This window comes from Gymnoscopelus microlampas, assembly GCF_963454915.1.
Source record: "Gymnoscopelus microlampas genome assembly, chromosome: 24".
NCBI lineage: Eukaryota > Metazoa > Chordata > Actinopteri > Myctophiformes > Myctophidae > Gymnoscopelus > Gymnoscopelus microlampas.
In genome coordinates, this window is record NC_139961.1 from 31,600,731 (window position 1) to 31,617,720 (window position 16,990).

At 41.9% G+C, this 16,990-nt stretch overlaps 1 protein-coding gene across 1 annotated transcript; it reads left to right on the top strand.

Annotated features, from left to right (window-relative positions):
* Positions 1-538: 538 nt before the first annotated feature.
* Positions 539-11,521, top strand: enpp4 (ectonucleotide pyrophosphatase/phosphodiesterase 4). Its single transcript, XM_084050847.1, has 8 exons — positions 539-654; positions 2,159-2,417; positions 3,143-3,436; positions 3,707-3,811; positions 4,450-4,648; positions 5,162-5,335; positions 6,118-6,387; positions 6,867-11,521. The coding sequence occupies exons 2-8, from the start codon at positions 2,160-2,162 to the stop codon at positions 6,962-6,964; spliced, it is 1,398 nt and encodes a 465-aa protein (XP_083906973.1). The 5' UTR covers positions 539-654; position 2,159; the 3' UTR covers positions 6,965-11,521.
* Positions 11,522-16,990: the final 5,469 nt, after the last annotated feature.

The following is a 16,990-nucleotide window of genomic DNA, read 5'->3' on the forward strand; positions in this document are numbered from 1 at the left end:
CACGCACGCACACACGCACGCACACACACACACGCACTTTCATTTTACGAAACCGGCGATCGAGTAGGCGGGGCACAAGACCTCACACTGGGCCAATCACGATGCGGCGTCCATGAACCATAGAGTTATCAAATATAATAGACTAGACTAGAGGGTGGACGGCCCCGCCCCCACCTATTCATTTCAATGAAAATTGCTCACAAGCGCATAAAGCACCCGAAAGTACCTCCACTTCCTGAATTGGAGCCAATAGAGCAGGCGCACTAGCGTTTCAGGCGGTAGAAGCATGTTTTTAACTCTATGGCAGCCCAGTCTATGTATGGCAGTAGCGTTTTAAATGCTGAAGTTTTGCAATCTCAGATTTGACCACCAGGCGACGGCAGCTTCACTGTTCTACCCATAGACTGTATGGTTCTACCCTGGTTCTACCGCGGTTCTGGGGGCTTGCCATGAACCTGTCGCATGCTGATTGGCTGCTGGAGCTGTCGCTCGGCTTAAACAAAACATGACGCGGGCGTGGGTCTATTTTGAGGAAGTGCAGGCAGAATGCAGTGGATGTTGACAAACTAGACTGACTGGAGAAAGTTACTGAACGTTTTCTACCTGAAGGAGGGAACGAGCTGTTGTAACGACTGTGGACAGAAACGCCTGCAGGTAATATGGACTGCTGTTTAGCTGTTGCTTGTAAAATATCAACGTTGTTATGTGTGACATTAGCCTGCTAATGCTAGCCAGTCTGGTATATAAGGTTACAGCCACTGATTTCTGCCAGGTAATATAATACTGTTTACCTGCTGCTGCTCCCATATCAAATATTACACACAAATCACAGTGTGCTGAATATTATGGCATGTTTGTGTTGGTGATCTGGTGGCATCTTTTATTGTTTTTCAATCATTTGTTGCAAAATGATGAACTTCCTGGTTTTGTGTGTGTGTGTGTGTGTGTGTGTGTGTGTGTGTGTGTGAGAGAGAGAGAGAGAGAGAGTGACATCTACTTTGCATATGAAGTGCACTTTCTTTTGTAATTGGATGTTTATTTTGCTAAGGTTTACTTTACTACGTGTGTGTGTGTGTGTGTGTGTGTGTGTGTGTGTGTGTGTGTGTGTGTGTGTGTGTGTGTGTGTGTGTGTGTGTGATTATGAGTGTTTGTGTATGTGACAGAACCTCAATGACTTAATGAATGTTTGTTTACTTGCCTTGCTTGCCAAATGTTTCTTTCAATTATAGACCTAACTTAATTTAATCACATTAACTCCAGTTCTACGGGCTCCTTTGAGATCGCAGTCAGCTCTTCTTACAGCAGAGCTTCTTCAAATCAAGAAGCAAATTGGAAAATTGCATTTCAGGGGCAGGAAGAGCAGGAGGGAATGGGGCATGATCTGTGTGTGGTGCTCCTATTAAGGCCACGTTACTGTCTGCATGGAGACTCTGGACAATTACATTGTGTGCTGGCCTACAGGCCTACATTTTTCGTATATGACCCTAGATTTGTGAGTCCATGGGGCGTATTGTGTCAAGTCAAGGAGTTACATAGACACTGCTTTGAAAATGTCTTGCTGTAATGGGAAAACAAACATCAGAGCCAGCTATCATTCATTCTACATTCAAGAATTTTAAGTACATACAGGAACCAGTTTGAATGGTAACATTCAGACAAGAATGTACTGCAGGTTTGGCAATTAAAACAAGAGTCAGAGAACAGAGAGATATTCTGCACACTATCTAAAATGAACCATGATGTTATTAAAGTACAGTAAACTGGACTGCATGAATTGTGTTATTGCTTTCCAAGCCGTACCTCTGTTTTGTGATATTGCACAGATGCCATGAGCCAATGATTATATACCGATGGTTACAGTTGGTGATTTTGCCTGTAATTATATTCACTAGGTGGGGTTCTTTTATGGTTAACGGTGTCGAACTAACTGAAAGTGTGTGGCTGGCTTTGAGTCATTTCCTGGAAAAGCTGAATCTTTCACCTGTTTCATGAGTGCTGTAGCGCTAGTTGTTGCTTCTTTTCTTTTGAAATAAATAGGATAACTATGCTTTCTTCCTTTTCTGTCAGCTATCATGTGCTTAACAACTTACTCAAAATGAACTATGTCTCTGTCTTTCTCTCTCTTTGTGTTTATGTGACCCTTATGTTACCTCTTAAGAATGTTACCCAGCATGCTGTTGGGCTTCGTTTGTGGCCTCAGCTCACTGACTGGAGTGAGGCCAGACACAGGCACTAAGCCAGCCAATCACAGCGAGGACCCTCCGCCCCTGCTGCTGGTGTCATTTGATGGTTTCCGTGCCGACTACCTGCAGAGGTTCCCCATGCCCAACCTGAAGCTGCTCTTCAGCCAGGGAGTCCTGGTGGACCATCTAACCAACGTCTTTGTGACCAAGACCTTTCCCAACCACTACAGCCTGGTAACAATAAGGGGCGGGTGGGGAGATATGACTTTTGTATACGACAGCTGTGGCCCAGAGTATGGTTGTGTCATGTTTCAATATTGTTCGTTGGCTTTATCCTCAGCTATGCAATTCAACAGCGTATTATACCTCCAGGTATCACATGTCTTTATTTACTGACACTAGACCGCTGGATCACAGCCGACTGGCAACAAAGAGCTTGCCCTGAGGTGACATGAATTTTGTCAGTTAGGCTGGGCGTGATTTGCATAGTTTGTCAGTCAGAATAGCATACTTGCCTCTCAGCCACCAGCTGACCCTGTTCAACATTACGGCCACCACCTCACCTCTCAGCTCTTTGTATTGACCTCATTTGATCCTGCATTCATTTTTTATTCCAGCAAATTTTTCATTGAAAATCATTTTTGTGAAGGAGGCCGATGCACACCTCAAAGGTTGGCGACAGGTGCGCAAGTCATTGAAAATCATGAAAAATGCTTATTTCAAAGATAAAGTCAACCAGTTGAATGTACTGTACGACGGGTCTCCCACTCTCTCTAGCTGTAACTTTTAACCAGCTAGCTAGCTACAGTAAACTGGGCCCGCAATATATGAAGCTAGGTAGCCACTTGTTCTTCGTTTCAGTTTTAAATAATACATTCTATCATATGGCTTTGGTGTAAAACCTCAGTATTAAAAACAGTTTCCTTTTGTTTTCCTGACTGCCTGATCGTTATATCCAGGTGACAGGACTGTATGCAGAGTCTCATGGCATCCTGGCCAGCCGTATGTACGACCCGATCAACCACAAGAACTTTAGCATATCCGACGACAAAGACCCATTCTGGTGGAACGAGGCCCAGCCCCTCTGGATCACAGCGCTGGACTCCGGCTACAAGACGGCAGCCATGATGTGGCCCGGCTCCGACGTGGTCATCAGAAACCGCACGGCCACACACTTCCTGCAGTACAACTCTGACATGACCTTCAGGGAACGGATAGGGAACGTGACCAACTGGATGAAAGGGGACGAAAAGGTGAGGAAACTCCTTGTTCCCATACGTGACCGTAGCTGAGCCGACTACACTGTACTGTTTATCTACTAATTACGTCTTTGCACTACTTGAGAAACTAGTTGGGGCGGAAATGAATTTGTGTATGAACACAGAAAAGCCAGAGTCAACATTTACAGTTTCCTTGATTCCAACTGGTGACAGATATCTGCAGTAGGCCCACTGGCATTGCCAGGCAACCTATTGCAACCTATGTCCATATTGATTGATTCATTGTCCCTGCCATCCCATTAGGAGAAAGGAGTGATGTTTTCAGCCCTGTACTATGAGGAGCCTGACCGCTCTGGTCATATATATGGCCCTGACAACGACACTGCCATGGCCAAGGCACTGAAAGAGGTACCGTACACCATACACACTGTACATGTCTACGGCTCTACGCTATATGACAAATGTGTTTCTGTGCTTGTGCGTGCCCTCTATTGGTTCAACTGCCTTTATTTTTGTGGGGGGTGCCGTCTGTCCATCCTACAGGGTTCCCACGGTCAATTCCTGGAAATATTTTGAAATTCAAAAAACTGGTTTCAGGCCTGGAACAGGTTTGGAATTACCGGTAACTGAATGTTTTGGAAAATGTTTGGATATCATTTAGTTTTTTTGGCTGTTGATTTCGTTCATAAGAAACATGAAATGCGTGTGGCCTAATGTATACAGGACGTCATGTGGCAAAAATAATAGATCTACAAGCTAACAACACGGTGCACTGTGATACGTTGTTAGCTTGTAGATCTCTTTTTGTCACGTGACACCTTTGCTCGAGTCTGTCTGGAGGCATTGATTGATGGCCCACATGTTTATTATTGCACCATTATAGGAAATGGGGTAAAATGCTTTGGAAAAGTTTAGAAAATTCATTGTAAAAAATGTGTGGGAACCCTGATCCTAGGGCCCTTTTGTAAAACAAATTGAGCTTGGAGGAGATATGTTTGAAAGGTTCCTTTGCAAATCAAGTTGATCACAATTTTGTGTGTGTGTAGGTAGATGACCACATAGGGCTGCTGATGTCAGAGCTGGAACAGGCTGGCCTGTGGGGACATGTCAACGTCCTGGTCACCAGTGACCACGGCATGGCCCAGTGCTCTGCCGACCGCCTCATCAGGCTGGACGACTGCCTGCACCCAGACAACTACTCCCTGGTGGACATCACACCTGTCGCTGCCCTCATCCCACTCAAAGGTACCCATATACCAGCAGAGAGGAGAGGACAGAATAAAATGGAACTCTCAAGTGTACAATCAGGATGTCAGGTTGTTTTGGGCCTACAACTCTCATGCATTTAAAATAGGAGACCCCTGGGGCTGTATTCACAAAGTATTTTATCTTACCATTAAAACGTCTCTCAAACGGCACTAAAACCTTTTACTACCCCCTACTTTTTATCATTAATGGATTTACACTGCATCGGTGCCTTTTCTGTACAACCAGGACATGAACTTCATGAAAGTCATGAAGAGTATGAAACTACTACCGCAGTTATAGTCTACACAACTTCTCCATTTTACTTTAATCATATGACAATAGAGTCACAGTTCTGTGTATATATATATATCAGTCATGGTACAGTTACACACATAAATAGATGCGAGTAGAATAGAGCAGGTGCAGATCAAATGTTTCTACATATGGGGCATGGTTCACTGAAGTGTGTGTATGCGTGCCTGTGTGCATGCTTGCATGCCTCTTTCTCAGATCCAGAGACAGTCTTCGGTCTGCTCAAAAAGTGCCACCCCCACATGACGGCTTACCTGAAAAAGGCCATCCCTGATAGGCTGCATTATAGGAACAACCAGCACATCCAGCCAATCATCTTGGTCGCTGACGAGGGCTGGACCATCGTGCAGAAAGGGAGCAAGCTGCCAAGGCGTAAGTCATGTTGCAGGAAAAAGAAAGTTGCCGTTATTGTGCTTGTAAGGCCGTCGTCAAATACGCAATGTTTAGTGTTTTGTAAATAGATACAGTATGCTGATGGAGTCACTCTAGTGTATTATTATGGAACTTAAAAAAAAAACGCCAATATCAAGGCATTGAATATTGATGACATAGTTTGAAATGTACAGAATGTTCAGATGGCATGTTGTTTAGACAGATGCTAGGTTTGTTGTTTATCTGGTATCCTAGTTTCTTCGAGGCACCACGCTGTCTCTGTGCTGTATTTATGTGATTACCGTATTTTCCGGACTATAAGCTGCTACTTTTTCCCCATGCTTTGAACCCTGCGCCTATACAGTACAACGGTGCGGCTAATCTATGGATTTTTACAGCTAACGGCCACTTGGGCACCTTCTAAATCTATGGATTTTACACCTGCGGCTTATAGTCCAGTGCGGCTTGTATATGTACACATTCGTTTTTTCCCCTAAATTTGGCTGGTGCGGCTTATATTCAGGTGCGCTTTATAGTCCGGAAATTACGGTATTTACTTTTTTAAATTATTTTTTTCACTAAAGTTCATGCTTACTCTGTTTATTCCGATCTCACACTTGTAAGTCGCTCTGGATAAGTGCTAAATGCCTAAATTGTAAATTGATGTTTGGTCCATAAATGTTCTGATGTCATATTGGGTACAATGGGCAGTTACACAAAATTACACATATTTCACACATACAGAAATGCAAACCTCTCTCTCTCTCTCTCCCCCCCCTCAGTGGGCGATCATGGCTATGACAACTCCTTACCCAGCATGCATCCCTTCCTGGCGGCCACCGGGCCAAGCTTCCGTCCGGGTTATCGCATGCCCGTGTTGCAGAGTGTGGACATTTACCCGCTGATGTGCCGTCTGCTCTCTGTGCCTCCGGGACCCAACAACGGGACCCTAGACCAGGCAAGGTGTATGCTGACTGGGGAGCACTGCGTCAATGCTGCCATGGTGGTGGGCCTGGTGGTGGGAGTCCTGCTGGTCCTCACAACACTCACTGGTAGGTCCTAGCGTAAAAAAACAAAGTTAATATGAGGATGTGAGCATTCTTGTGTATGAATGGATCCTAGAATAGAATAGGCTTTTATTTGTCATTGCACACAAATGCATACACAATTGCACACAACGAAATTTCTAGGGAGCTCCCATATACCCGTAGCACACACACAACATACAACAATACAACACTAATTAGTGAATAGTCCCACACCAAAACTAAAGGAGTGACCCATACTCTTTATACAGTTGGAAACCTGAGAGGGACATAGTGTAGGGAAACACAGGAAGAAGTCTTCAGACGGGATACAAACATGCCAGCTTTACTTATCAGGGTGTTTTGTGACTTTATGACAAAACAAGAGGGGTTAGAACAGGACAATGTTGTGAGTCCCCGGAGGCACCGGGATGCCTCCGACGACAGGAAGTGTACAGGAAGTGTTTGTCACAGAACAAATTAACCAGGAAACGTTGTTGTTTCAGGCCTTTTCAGGCTGCTGAAAAGCCGCAGTCCCTCAGCCTCCAGGCCCTTCCAGAGACTCCAGCTGGATGAGGAAGACGATGACCCCCTGCTGGAATAGAACCCGGTTGGAATACAACCGCACGGCTGTATCCAATCAGACGTCTTCCACCAAGCTTCCCTATGCTGTAAATCTCTTGCACTTATTTTGGTTACTGAATAGACTGTCAGCACAGCTTGTGTTGAGGAGTATCTCCAGTGTGTGTGTGTGAGTATGTATGTACTGTATGTCTGTATTCACGAGCATGTTTAAAGACCAGTTGCTTTAAACTGTAAGGCCCATTTATACTCCCTTTACGTATGAAAATGAACACGCCAGATTCAAACGATGTAACCATCGCTGCTCACATACTTGTATCCGTCCTTTACATTAGCATCGATGTTTTTTACTACTTTTAAAACTTTGAATAATGTTGTTTAAGGCCCTTTAAAACATGTTTTAAAAGTTGTTTGCTGAAAACACCACTCAGGTGAAGCATTCTCCACATCCCTCTATAGCCTGTTTTTGGGTTCTTTTTGAGTGAAATTCAAGGCAATCTGTGTTGGTTTATAGCTGCTGAGGGAGTTTGCTGCTCCTCCTCTCCCACGTCCCTTTCCGGAACTGGTCGTGTCTCGGGTTAGTGATTTTGAAACCATACAGTGAAAGTTCACCTGCCTTCTAAGCACGGGCTAGAGAGGCCGTACCATGATAAGACGTTATTGCAGTGTATTACAGCGACCTTTTAAAGGGACAGTGCCATTGTATTCTGCTTGGTTGGGGATATCACTTAATGGGAAGATGAGACAACCAAATGTATTCATTATATATTATTTCACCCACCTGGACCCAGCCACTGTTTATCAGAATGTAAATTCTGATAATAATCTGTAATCTGTGGCTTAACCATGGTGTTTGCCTGTATACCTGCAGTCCGCACCTCTAACTGACTGTTATTGTGAACCAGTTTTGTTCATAGAGGTCTAGTATTTAAGAATGAATTGCCATTTGCTTGTGAGGCAAATATTTGAGGCATCTCAATGACGAGTAGCGACCTTGATAATCTTCACCAATAATCACCAACAGAACAGACTGCTTCACAAGAACAATGTTGGTGTAACTAAATGGTTTGCTGCAATATATATATTTATATATATTTTAGCATACACAGAATATCAACCACATTTCAACTCTCACAGGAGGGTATTTCCTGGTTTTACAGAGGAGGCGAGAAAAAAACATGTTGGATAAAGAAAATATACTTCTCCACCCGGTGGATGGAGATATTGCGGGGGGTGTATGAAAATAAGCCCCTATGTGACATATGACCAGGAGGCCAATCAAAATGACTAGTTTCTTATATGTTTTGCATTTTATTTTATTTTGTTTTCTTAGTAGGCACATCAGAGACCCCAAATTATGAGTAAAAGCACTGAACAAAAGAAATGATCATGTTAGTCATGCAGTACATCCACTAGAGGGCAGGTCAGAGTAAAACAAACATGGTGAAGGTCGAGGAGGTCGTAGTAATGTATTTGTTATAAGAAAGAGCTGCTCTGTAATAACCGTTTGTCCCTGTGCTCATTTTAAGCGGTTTGCCGATATCATACAGTAGATGTTTGGAAATTCTCACCAACTTTTAAAACTCTTCACCTTGTCTTTCTACAATCACGATTTCTGTTGGTACTGCTGCGTTTCGTCCATATCCATAAGCTTTCAGAAAATGTGCCGAAAGAGGGACGAAATGAACGTAGAAAACAAACAGAACTCTCCGTCCATATCTGTACATGCACTTAATGTTGAGTATAAATGGGCCTTCATGCTGCTGACCTATGTCAGATTCCCCCTTCAGTCATGGACTTAATATTATCTGGCACAACAGCACTGGCAATGCACTATAATACCAATTATAATACCAAATAATAATGTATTACTATTATTGTTATTATACTGTATGTTAATGTACATACAGTATCCCCCTTACTAGGGACTACTTGAATGTGTGAAAACAAGCAGGTGAAGCTTCTATCCAGAAAATTCACTTGTGTCATGGGGAAATATTTTTTGTTACTGGGCGGAGGGAACCATTGTTATTGAACTGAACCGGCAAGAATGTTGTATTGTATTTGAGACCGCCCCCTTGAAGTTACTGTCGTAACTGCTGTTTTTTATTTCAGGATGTTATGACGATTGTTAACATTTTAAATAGTTTGATCTACTGACTTTAGATGTGTAAAAATTGTAATGTTTCTCTGGGTATTGGATTTTTAAGCTAAACTGTATTGGCATGTTATTTTTGTTTTATTTATTGAGTTACTGTGTTTCATCAGCAGGGGGAGTTAATAGCTAACAGTCATACCTCACTGACATTCTACTGTATGGGTTTTTAGAAGGCACATTTAGCAGTATGCACAATCTTTACATATTGTATCAGTCAACTTGAGTATTCTGTATTTGATTCCTGGGGCACTTTACGTATGGGAGTAACTTTGTGACAGCGGTCTTTCACTTTGGAGATCTCATTTCATTCTCCATTCATTGTGCCAGTAAAATTGGTTTGAGCGCTGACAGACTGTCACATAGTGTACACACTGGTGTGCAGTGAGTGAATACATCCCAAGTTCCCCAACCATGTCAAATTTTAAATGGGTTAAAGAACTCTAATATGATATCATATACTATAATCTGATATTGCCCAAGTTGTTTTATCTGTTATAAAACTACCGCAGGCAGACTTTGAACCAAATCAAGCATCCTCTTTTGACGCCACTATTTTATGGTGGTGGCTGGTTGTATATGGTTTATTACCAGTGCTTTGCAGTTCTAGCACTGGCCTCTTCAGTGGTCTGGGAGATTCTAGAAAGTATTCTTGTGTGCTTGAGACTACAGGGACATCGGATGTTAGTGATTAATTGATCATTATGTTCTGAAAACGTTTCACAAAGTGAAATGTCTACACATTTTTATTTCAAAAGTTACTCTGCAAGAGTGAGTCCACTCTTCCATTAAATATGGACGTGTGGACTCTTCCATTTATTTCTGCCAAAGAATATGTTTAGCATTTATATTTGTCCAGTTAGTTCCCTGGCTTATTCAGAGCAGCTTACAGTGAGTAAGCAGGTTTCATGTTTAAGAAAGGTCTTGCTAAAGGATTCAGACTGTCGACAGGCACACAGTTGGCTGTGGGCATTGAACCTTTGATCCTTCGATTACAGGCCCTGTGTATTCACTCTTCAACTACTGTTGTCCCTCTTGTATCGTTGCTAAGAGTCACCTAGATGTTTTCAGCTCAGCCTCCAGTCTCTACAGCTTGCATCAAATATCAGTGAAGAGCAATAAAACTTGTTTATGCTTTGATTTGGGAGAATTGACACACTTGGAGCATTCTATATAAATAATAGATGATTGATCTGGTACATTATGTACACTCAACGCACTCCATGTTAACCACTTGAATCCTAGCGTCCCAATGCCGGAGCGAACATTTGCCAAAAATATCAGAATTGCACCTCACAACGTGCCATGCATGTTGTCACGCGTTGTGTGCTTGTAGATCGGCTATTTTCAGAGAAGACATTTGGAGTAGAGTGTAAAAAGGAGTGGACTTGGGGGACTCCGATCAATGAAGTAGGGTTTAAGTGGTTAAAGCACATCTCTTTGTACTTCATGTAAGATGTCTCACCCCTCGTGTTGCCACCTTTGAAATCACCTCCTAAAAGTAAAATTTTACAGAGAGGGAAAACCAGCCTGCTTGTATTTTTAGACTTTCAATCCTGCAGTGTGTCAGGTCCGATGGGGTTTATACTGAGGTTCAGGGGTCCTGAGCCTCTCTAAAACTGGCGCTCAGCACTTTAAGGGCCATCAAAGCTCTGAAGTGAAGTTGATGTATATTACATTTTGTGTGTATGTGGTGGTCTGTGTGTGGCCTCACATCTCTGCTCTCTGCCTCTCTAGCTGCTGTGTGGCCGCTGGTAGCAACCGCAGCGTCAACCTTACGTTCTATGCAAATCTACTACAGTAGGTTACTGAAGGAGTTTCTGTTCTGAAATGTTTTGTTTCTGCCATGACTGTGAATCTGACCGGCTTGATTTACAAGTCTTCTGTTTGTTTTTTCTTAATGATTAAAGTTCTAAACAAAAAATACCAATGATTGATTGTTGCTTTGTGTGTGCGCATGCGTGCGTGTAAGAGACAGGATGGCAAAGACAGAGCAACACACGTTTGAAAAATTAATTTAATTTATATTCCTTTATATATATTTTTTCGTCATTGCAGTCACAACAGTACAATGTAATAAAATGGCAAAGATATAAAATTGAACTCAATACTGACTCATACATTTCTGTATTGTGTTTGAAACCCATTGAGCTGTACATGTATTCATTTATATCCATTTGTATTTGTATTTTTTTTTTTACATTTGTTTAAAATCTGTCATTTCTTCTGTAGTATCTGTATTACTGTAAATCTCTGTCTCTTCACAGATAAATAGATTTATTTTATCTTCAGGAGGTATTGTAACAAAAATAACACATTTTCTAACGTTGGCCGTCGAGAGCCATTTGAAAATATGATTTGACTTCTTTCCCTGCTCCCAGAATGCCTAGAACTATTAGACACAGAATACACAAACAAAACTCCAGATACATTGTGTGTGTCAACCCCCACCCGACCCCTCTTAATTTCCCACGGTTGTGATTGGTCGGAAACCTTTACTGTCGTCGAAGACCGACGTTATCCGATCCGAACCAGTAAGCCTCCAAAGACTTCTGGTTTGAGAATGATAGTATATTATACTTTTATGACCTGCTGTGTATGAAAGAGTAAAGAGGCTTTGAGTGGACCGGACATAAAAATGGGTTAAACACAGAATTATCAGGAGTTAGCCAGACAATTTCCTTTCTGATTTGATGTTACCAAGTGAGAACTTAAAAAACAAAAAAGAAATGTCGGACTGGCCTCAGATATGGTTGCTTTGGAATATTCACTGTCCTACCTTGAGATATGTGGTTGTGTTGCACCGTCTCTGCCCAGTTCTGAAGCTGCACACTGCAAAAACCGACCATCTTCACTAAGTTCTTTAATTTTAAACAAAACATCAGAGAGAACTGTTATGTTTTTTTAAAAGCTTAATTAAAAAAACACATCAGGCCAAAACAAATAACCCAAAAATCCCCCAATTCCACTTGATTGTGAAAAGTAAAAATGGATCTTGGATACATTCACGAACATAAGATGCTTTATGAGCTTTGAAATACTTGGTTGAGATGGGTGTGTTTTTGCAGTGTGACAGAACGATATCTTGTCCTCCGTAGGAATGTCAGAGAAAACTGTAACTTGGGTCTGATCCACTGGACCCAGTATTTGTCCTAAACCACCCATTTCCCATTTCCATTTGACCTTGTCCTACCCCCCCACCCCCACCCCCCACACTCCCAGAAATAAAAGACACCAAGATTCTATAGCCTCGGCTGTCTGGCAACCTTATCCCAAAACAATGACTTAACCCGCCCCACCCAAAAACCTAATATCAGTGTGCTTATAATCAGAACGACACAATGGCACAGACTCCTACGAAAACACAGTAGTCTCCAGTCAAGCTTGGGTTTTTCTTCTCCCGTTTTACATTCCTGATATTAATAAAGAACATCGACTAATCGGTACATTAAAAAGAGCTGTCTAAAGCGAAGCCATCAAACATAGACCCAACAGAGGAAGGTTACCAGTTAAAAGGTATTTACAATCAAAATGCCAACCACGAGAAGAAAAAGAAAGTCATTTGTTTTTGCACATCAAAATCTCTAAAGCTACTTTTCTCAAGCTGAAGAACATGGGACAGCAAACACAGTATAAAACGCAGGACCGCTACAAAAATTAAAACTAGCTTCTCTTTTCCATACAGTTAGATACATCCACCTGCTGTGACCCTGCCCTGTGCTTATAGTATCCAGACCTGGATCAAATTGTCATGAAATTACACTTAGAAATACTTTTCAGTGATTGATTGAACTTGCCAAGCAGATTGGAGCATAATGGGATTGTCCCAGAACACCAATCCAGGGGGAAAGCGAATGCTCCCAGAACTTTAGGGAATTCAGTTCAAGGATTTCACTTATACCTGGACTCGGATCCGAGAAACTGGTCTGAGTGAGACCAGAAACGGACTAGTGTCTGGTCTTCAATTCTATGAGAGTTATTTTTTTTCATAATTAGCGATGAGGCACAATAGTTCCACTGCTCTGGACTTTGGCTAAAATAGAAATATGGTCCATATGAAGCAATACTGAATACTGTGCTTGTGTGCACACGCACACACACACGACAAACCTCAGCCCTCATACGTTTTGTAGACCCTGACCATGGCACGTTATCCAAAGGCGGAAAGAAAACTAAATCCCCTGCTGCTGATACAGTACATGTACATGTATACATTTCAGATCCACAGAGCACAAGAAGTTAAAGTCCAACCACAGTGGACGTACAATATCATGCTAAGAAGAAAAAAAACAATGGGCCTGTTAACAGTTACAAATGGAAAAAAAACATACAGAAAACTGTTTACAAGTTCAAAAGATGCCAGAATGTAACTAAACTCACCCCAAGAAAGGAGCAGGTACAGTAGCTGTACATCTTTGCATTCTTTCCTTTTGCAGTGACAATACTTAACCAATTGAACCCTATATACAATAATTTGTTGAACAGGGTCCTCCAGGGGTCTAAACTTGGTCCCCTTCCTTTTTCCCCTTCCCACCAAATTTTGTTATTGAAATAAGCAGATCTACAGAGCTTGTAGGTCTGCTATGTAAGGTGAATGAGCCTATTTTCACAGAATGTTCACCTGTTATTGCATGCCCAGAATAGGAACGCTAGGGTTCATGTGGTTAAGTGTGAGTGTGTGCTATTCATTTATTGTGTATGTGCCTGCATGCCCCCCCGACCTCTCCTCTTCACAGCCAACCAAAGAATGGCTGTCGGTAACCCACATGTTATTGAATTGATGAATGTATGATTGATATTGATTATAGGTTTAATTTTAATGTGTTAATGGCAATTCATTTTCTTCTGTGTCAAACCTCTCTGATTATCTGGTCCTGTAGCTCTGAGTGGGTGGGGTCAAAGCATAAAGGAAGAGGTCAGGGATGTAAGAGGTTATTGGGGTGTTTGGTTTAGTTTTTAGTTGTTGTTTTTTCGAACTTATGACATTTCTCAAAATCCCTTGCTCTTTCAACAGAGCGACAAAAGAGGGACGAATGAAACTGTGACTCTTTAAAACCCCTGACTTCACTGTTTAGATTATTTTTAAGGGCATTATTGTCCTGTCTATGGTAGCATTTTGTACCCCCCCATGATCGTGTGCTTTTGAATGTATTTATCTAGATGAATAAATACATAAATAAATAAACAGACAAATAAATGAAAGTAATTAATAATAATAAATGGGGTGTGAACAGGGGAGAAGTTTTTTCTTTTCCTCCCAGGCTTTCTTCTTCTGATCTCTACACTACAACATGGTGACATCATGCTCAGTGTACAATACAAACCCACATCCGATTTCATACAGAATAACAGAGAGAGCTGAGTATGCAAACTCACCTCCCAGACATTCACAGCTTACACTGAGTGTACAAAAATACCCCTGCTGCCCTCCAACCTACGGTTGACCTGCATCTCTGAGGTGGCACTGTACCATCCACCTGAGATGTCCTCAAAAGCTCTACATTTCACCTGCTGGTCATACAGAATTTACCCGTATGGGCCCATTTCTACATTTTAGAGTTAAATTAACAACAACAATTTTGCTGTAGGTGAGTACTACTGAGTAGTGTATTTCACGCGAAGAGCAGCGGCACAATTTGGTGCAGTCAGTGTAAACGAACAAGTCCATGCTGAATTAAAGCTAACTTTCAAGTCATGCACAGGGTCATTTATACAAAACCATCCTGTACACAGCTTTACTCAGTAGCACCATATGAAGATTGTTCCCGAATCACAAAGGGGTGAGGGAAATGTTGGGTTTTGTGAGTGTGTGTGTGTGTGTGTGTGTGTGTGTGTGTGTGTGTGTGTGTGTGTGTGTTCAGAGGGTGAGGTATGGTCACATGTTGTGTTGTTTGCTGGGTGCAGGAGAAGCCAGCAATAGCTCAGAACTTCACTCAAAATGGGGTTATCATCAGTTATGGTCGTGGGCCTACAGGCTTCCCTGACCTAATGCATGCCCAGGAAGTAAAGTACGGACGGACGGAAGTTATGCTTGGTTGCGCACCAGTGAAGAGCTCAGAAAATAGAAGATCTATAAGTTGTGAGCTTGCAGATCGGCTATTTTCGGCCTGTTCGCTACGCTTGTCACCCTGTTTCAGGGACTAACCCTATGTGTTTGTGTGTTGTGTGTACAGTATGTATGTGTGCGTGTGCGAGTGTACGCTAAGCATATCTCTCCCTGAGACTTGCATAGCTTCTGCCAGATACGGAAGAGCAGTTGTCCGTTCGCAAAAACGAGAGCCTTTGGCACAGCCTTAATCAATGACAGAAGGCAGTACTCAAAATGCACCATGGTTGTCAAAGGGATAAAATCTGCCCTTCTTGCACCATAAAAGTACATACGGTATGTTTCAACGGTATGTGTTTCATGTTTGCACCATAATGAAGTGGGTTAAGCAGCCAATTGACTGTGTAGCTTGAGTGTTTTGCACCAGTATGTATTTCAACGCTGCTGTTGATTACCTGCGTTGGATTGTATTGTCTATATTCACACTGCAGCCATTTAACTTCTACTTAATATGAGTATTAAGTAATAGAAAATTGGCTGTCGTGTGAATATGTGACACTAGCACCACAAAAAAGCAATCTATAAGCTCGGCCCTTCTTAAGGGGACACCTTAACGAGTTGCGTTGCACTTGCTTTTTCAGTTTGCTGTTCACGTTGTAGGGACATTTCTACATTTGCCGTTCAGATCCTCTAAGATGACTTAATAGACTGTCTCATTAGTTTTCATCCTGTTGTGGAGCGAAGTTTGAGCTAATTTTTCACATACGGAAGAAAAAGGTATATGCAAATAAATAGAACATTTGAAAATGGTCATTATTCATTCAACTAAAGCGTCTCCTTCAATATTCATCATAATTCCTTTGTGGACAAAGGACTTTTCTACCTTTTTTATGAAATAGAGGACACTTTTTCATGAAATTCTACAGTTTCTTTTCAGCCTAGTACTTCCAAAATGTTTTGTTGTTCTGTTCCTCCTTTTGCTGTGCTCGCATTCTTTCTACTTTGCTAATACACTAGCCACCCATTTTAGGGAACGTAAAGGACAAATGTAGATCCCCTTCCCGTCACCCACAATGACAAAAGTATAGATGTTGAAAACAAAACATTAAAGATCAAACATCTCTCCAATCATACCTAATGCTTTCTTAACTGTTAACTCACTGTGCTTCCCTTTATCGATTCAGGGGTCAACTCTCATACAGCAACTGTTAATCAGGGACGTATGCGTTGGGATTGATATTCTGACTTTACACACTAAAATGGCTCTTATTTTTTATGTTCCTGGCCTACAGATCAGAGGTATTTGGGATAGGCGTGAAGGCAAATCTGAGGCTGTGATAAGAATTTACCCCCTTCCCAGATGGTTCCTTTTCCTCACTGCCACATGGTGTTGAAGCAGCTGCAACGTTTTCTAATTGTCTTTCTCATTCCAATAATAGCGCGTCAGTCGTTGCTATCAGAGGAATTATTATGCCGTTTATTATTTGTTCTGCCTGCCAGTTTGACAGCTTGGGGTGTGAAAAAAAGAAGGAAGAAAAACACACCCCGCAGAAAATAATTAGCCACACATCACAGCTCACTTGTGGGTGGCTTTTGGGAACAGTGGATAAGCATGAATGCATTACAGGCCATGCCAAGTCATTGTGAGAGACAATGAAAATGATTTTTGATTTAAATCTCAGTGGCAACTGCCCACCACCAGCTTGAGAGCGGCAAGTGATGAGGCCGATATACGCACAGAGATGCATGGCGAAGATTCACATAAAGCATAAAAAGAATACTTGATGTTGGTTAACTCAGTAAAATATGTGAAAAAGGAATAATCAATTGTTTTATTTTTTGTTTAC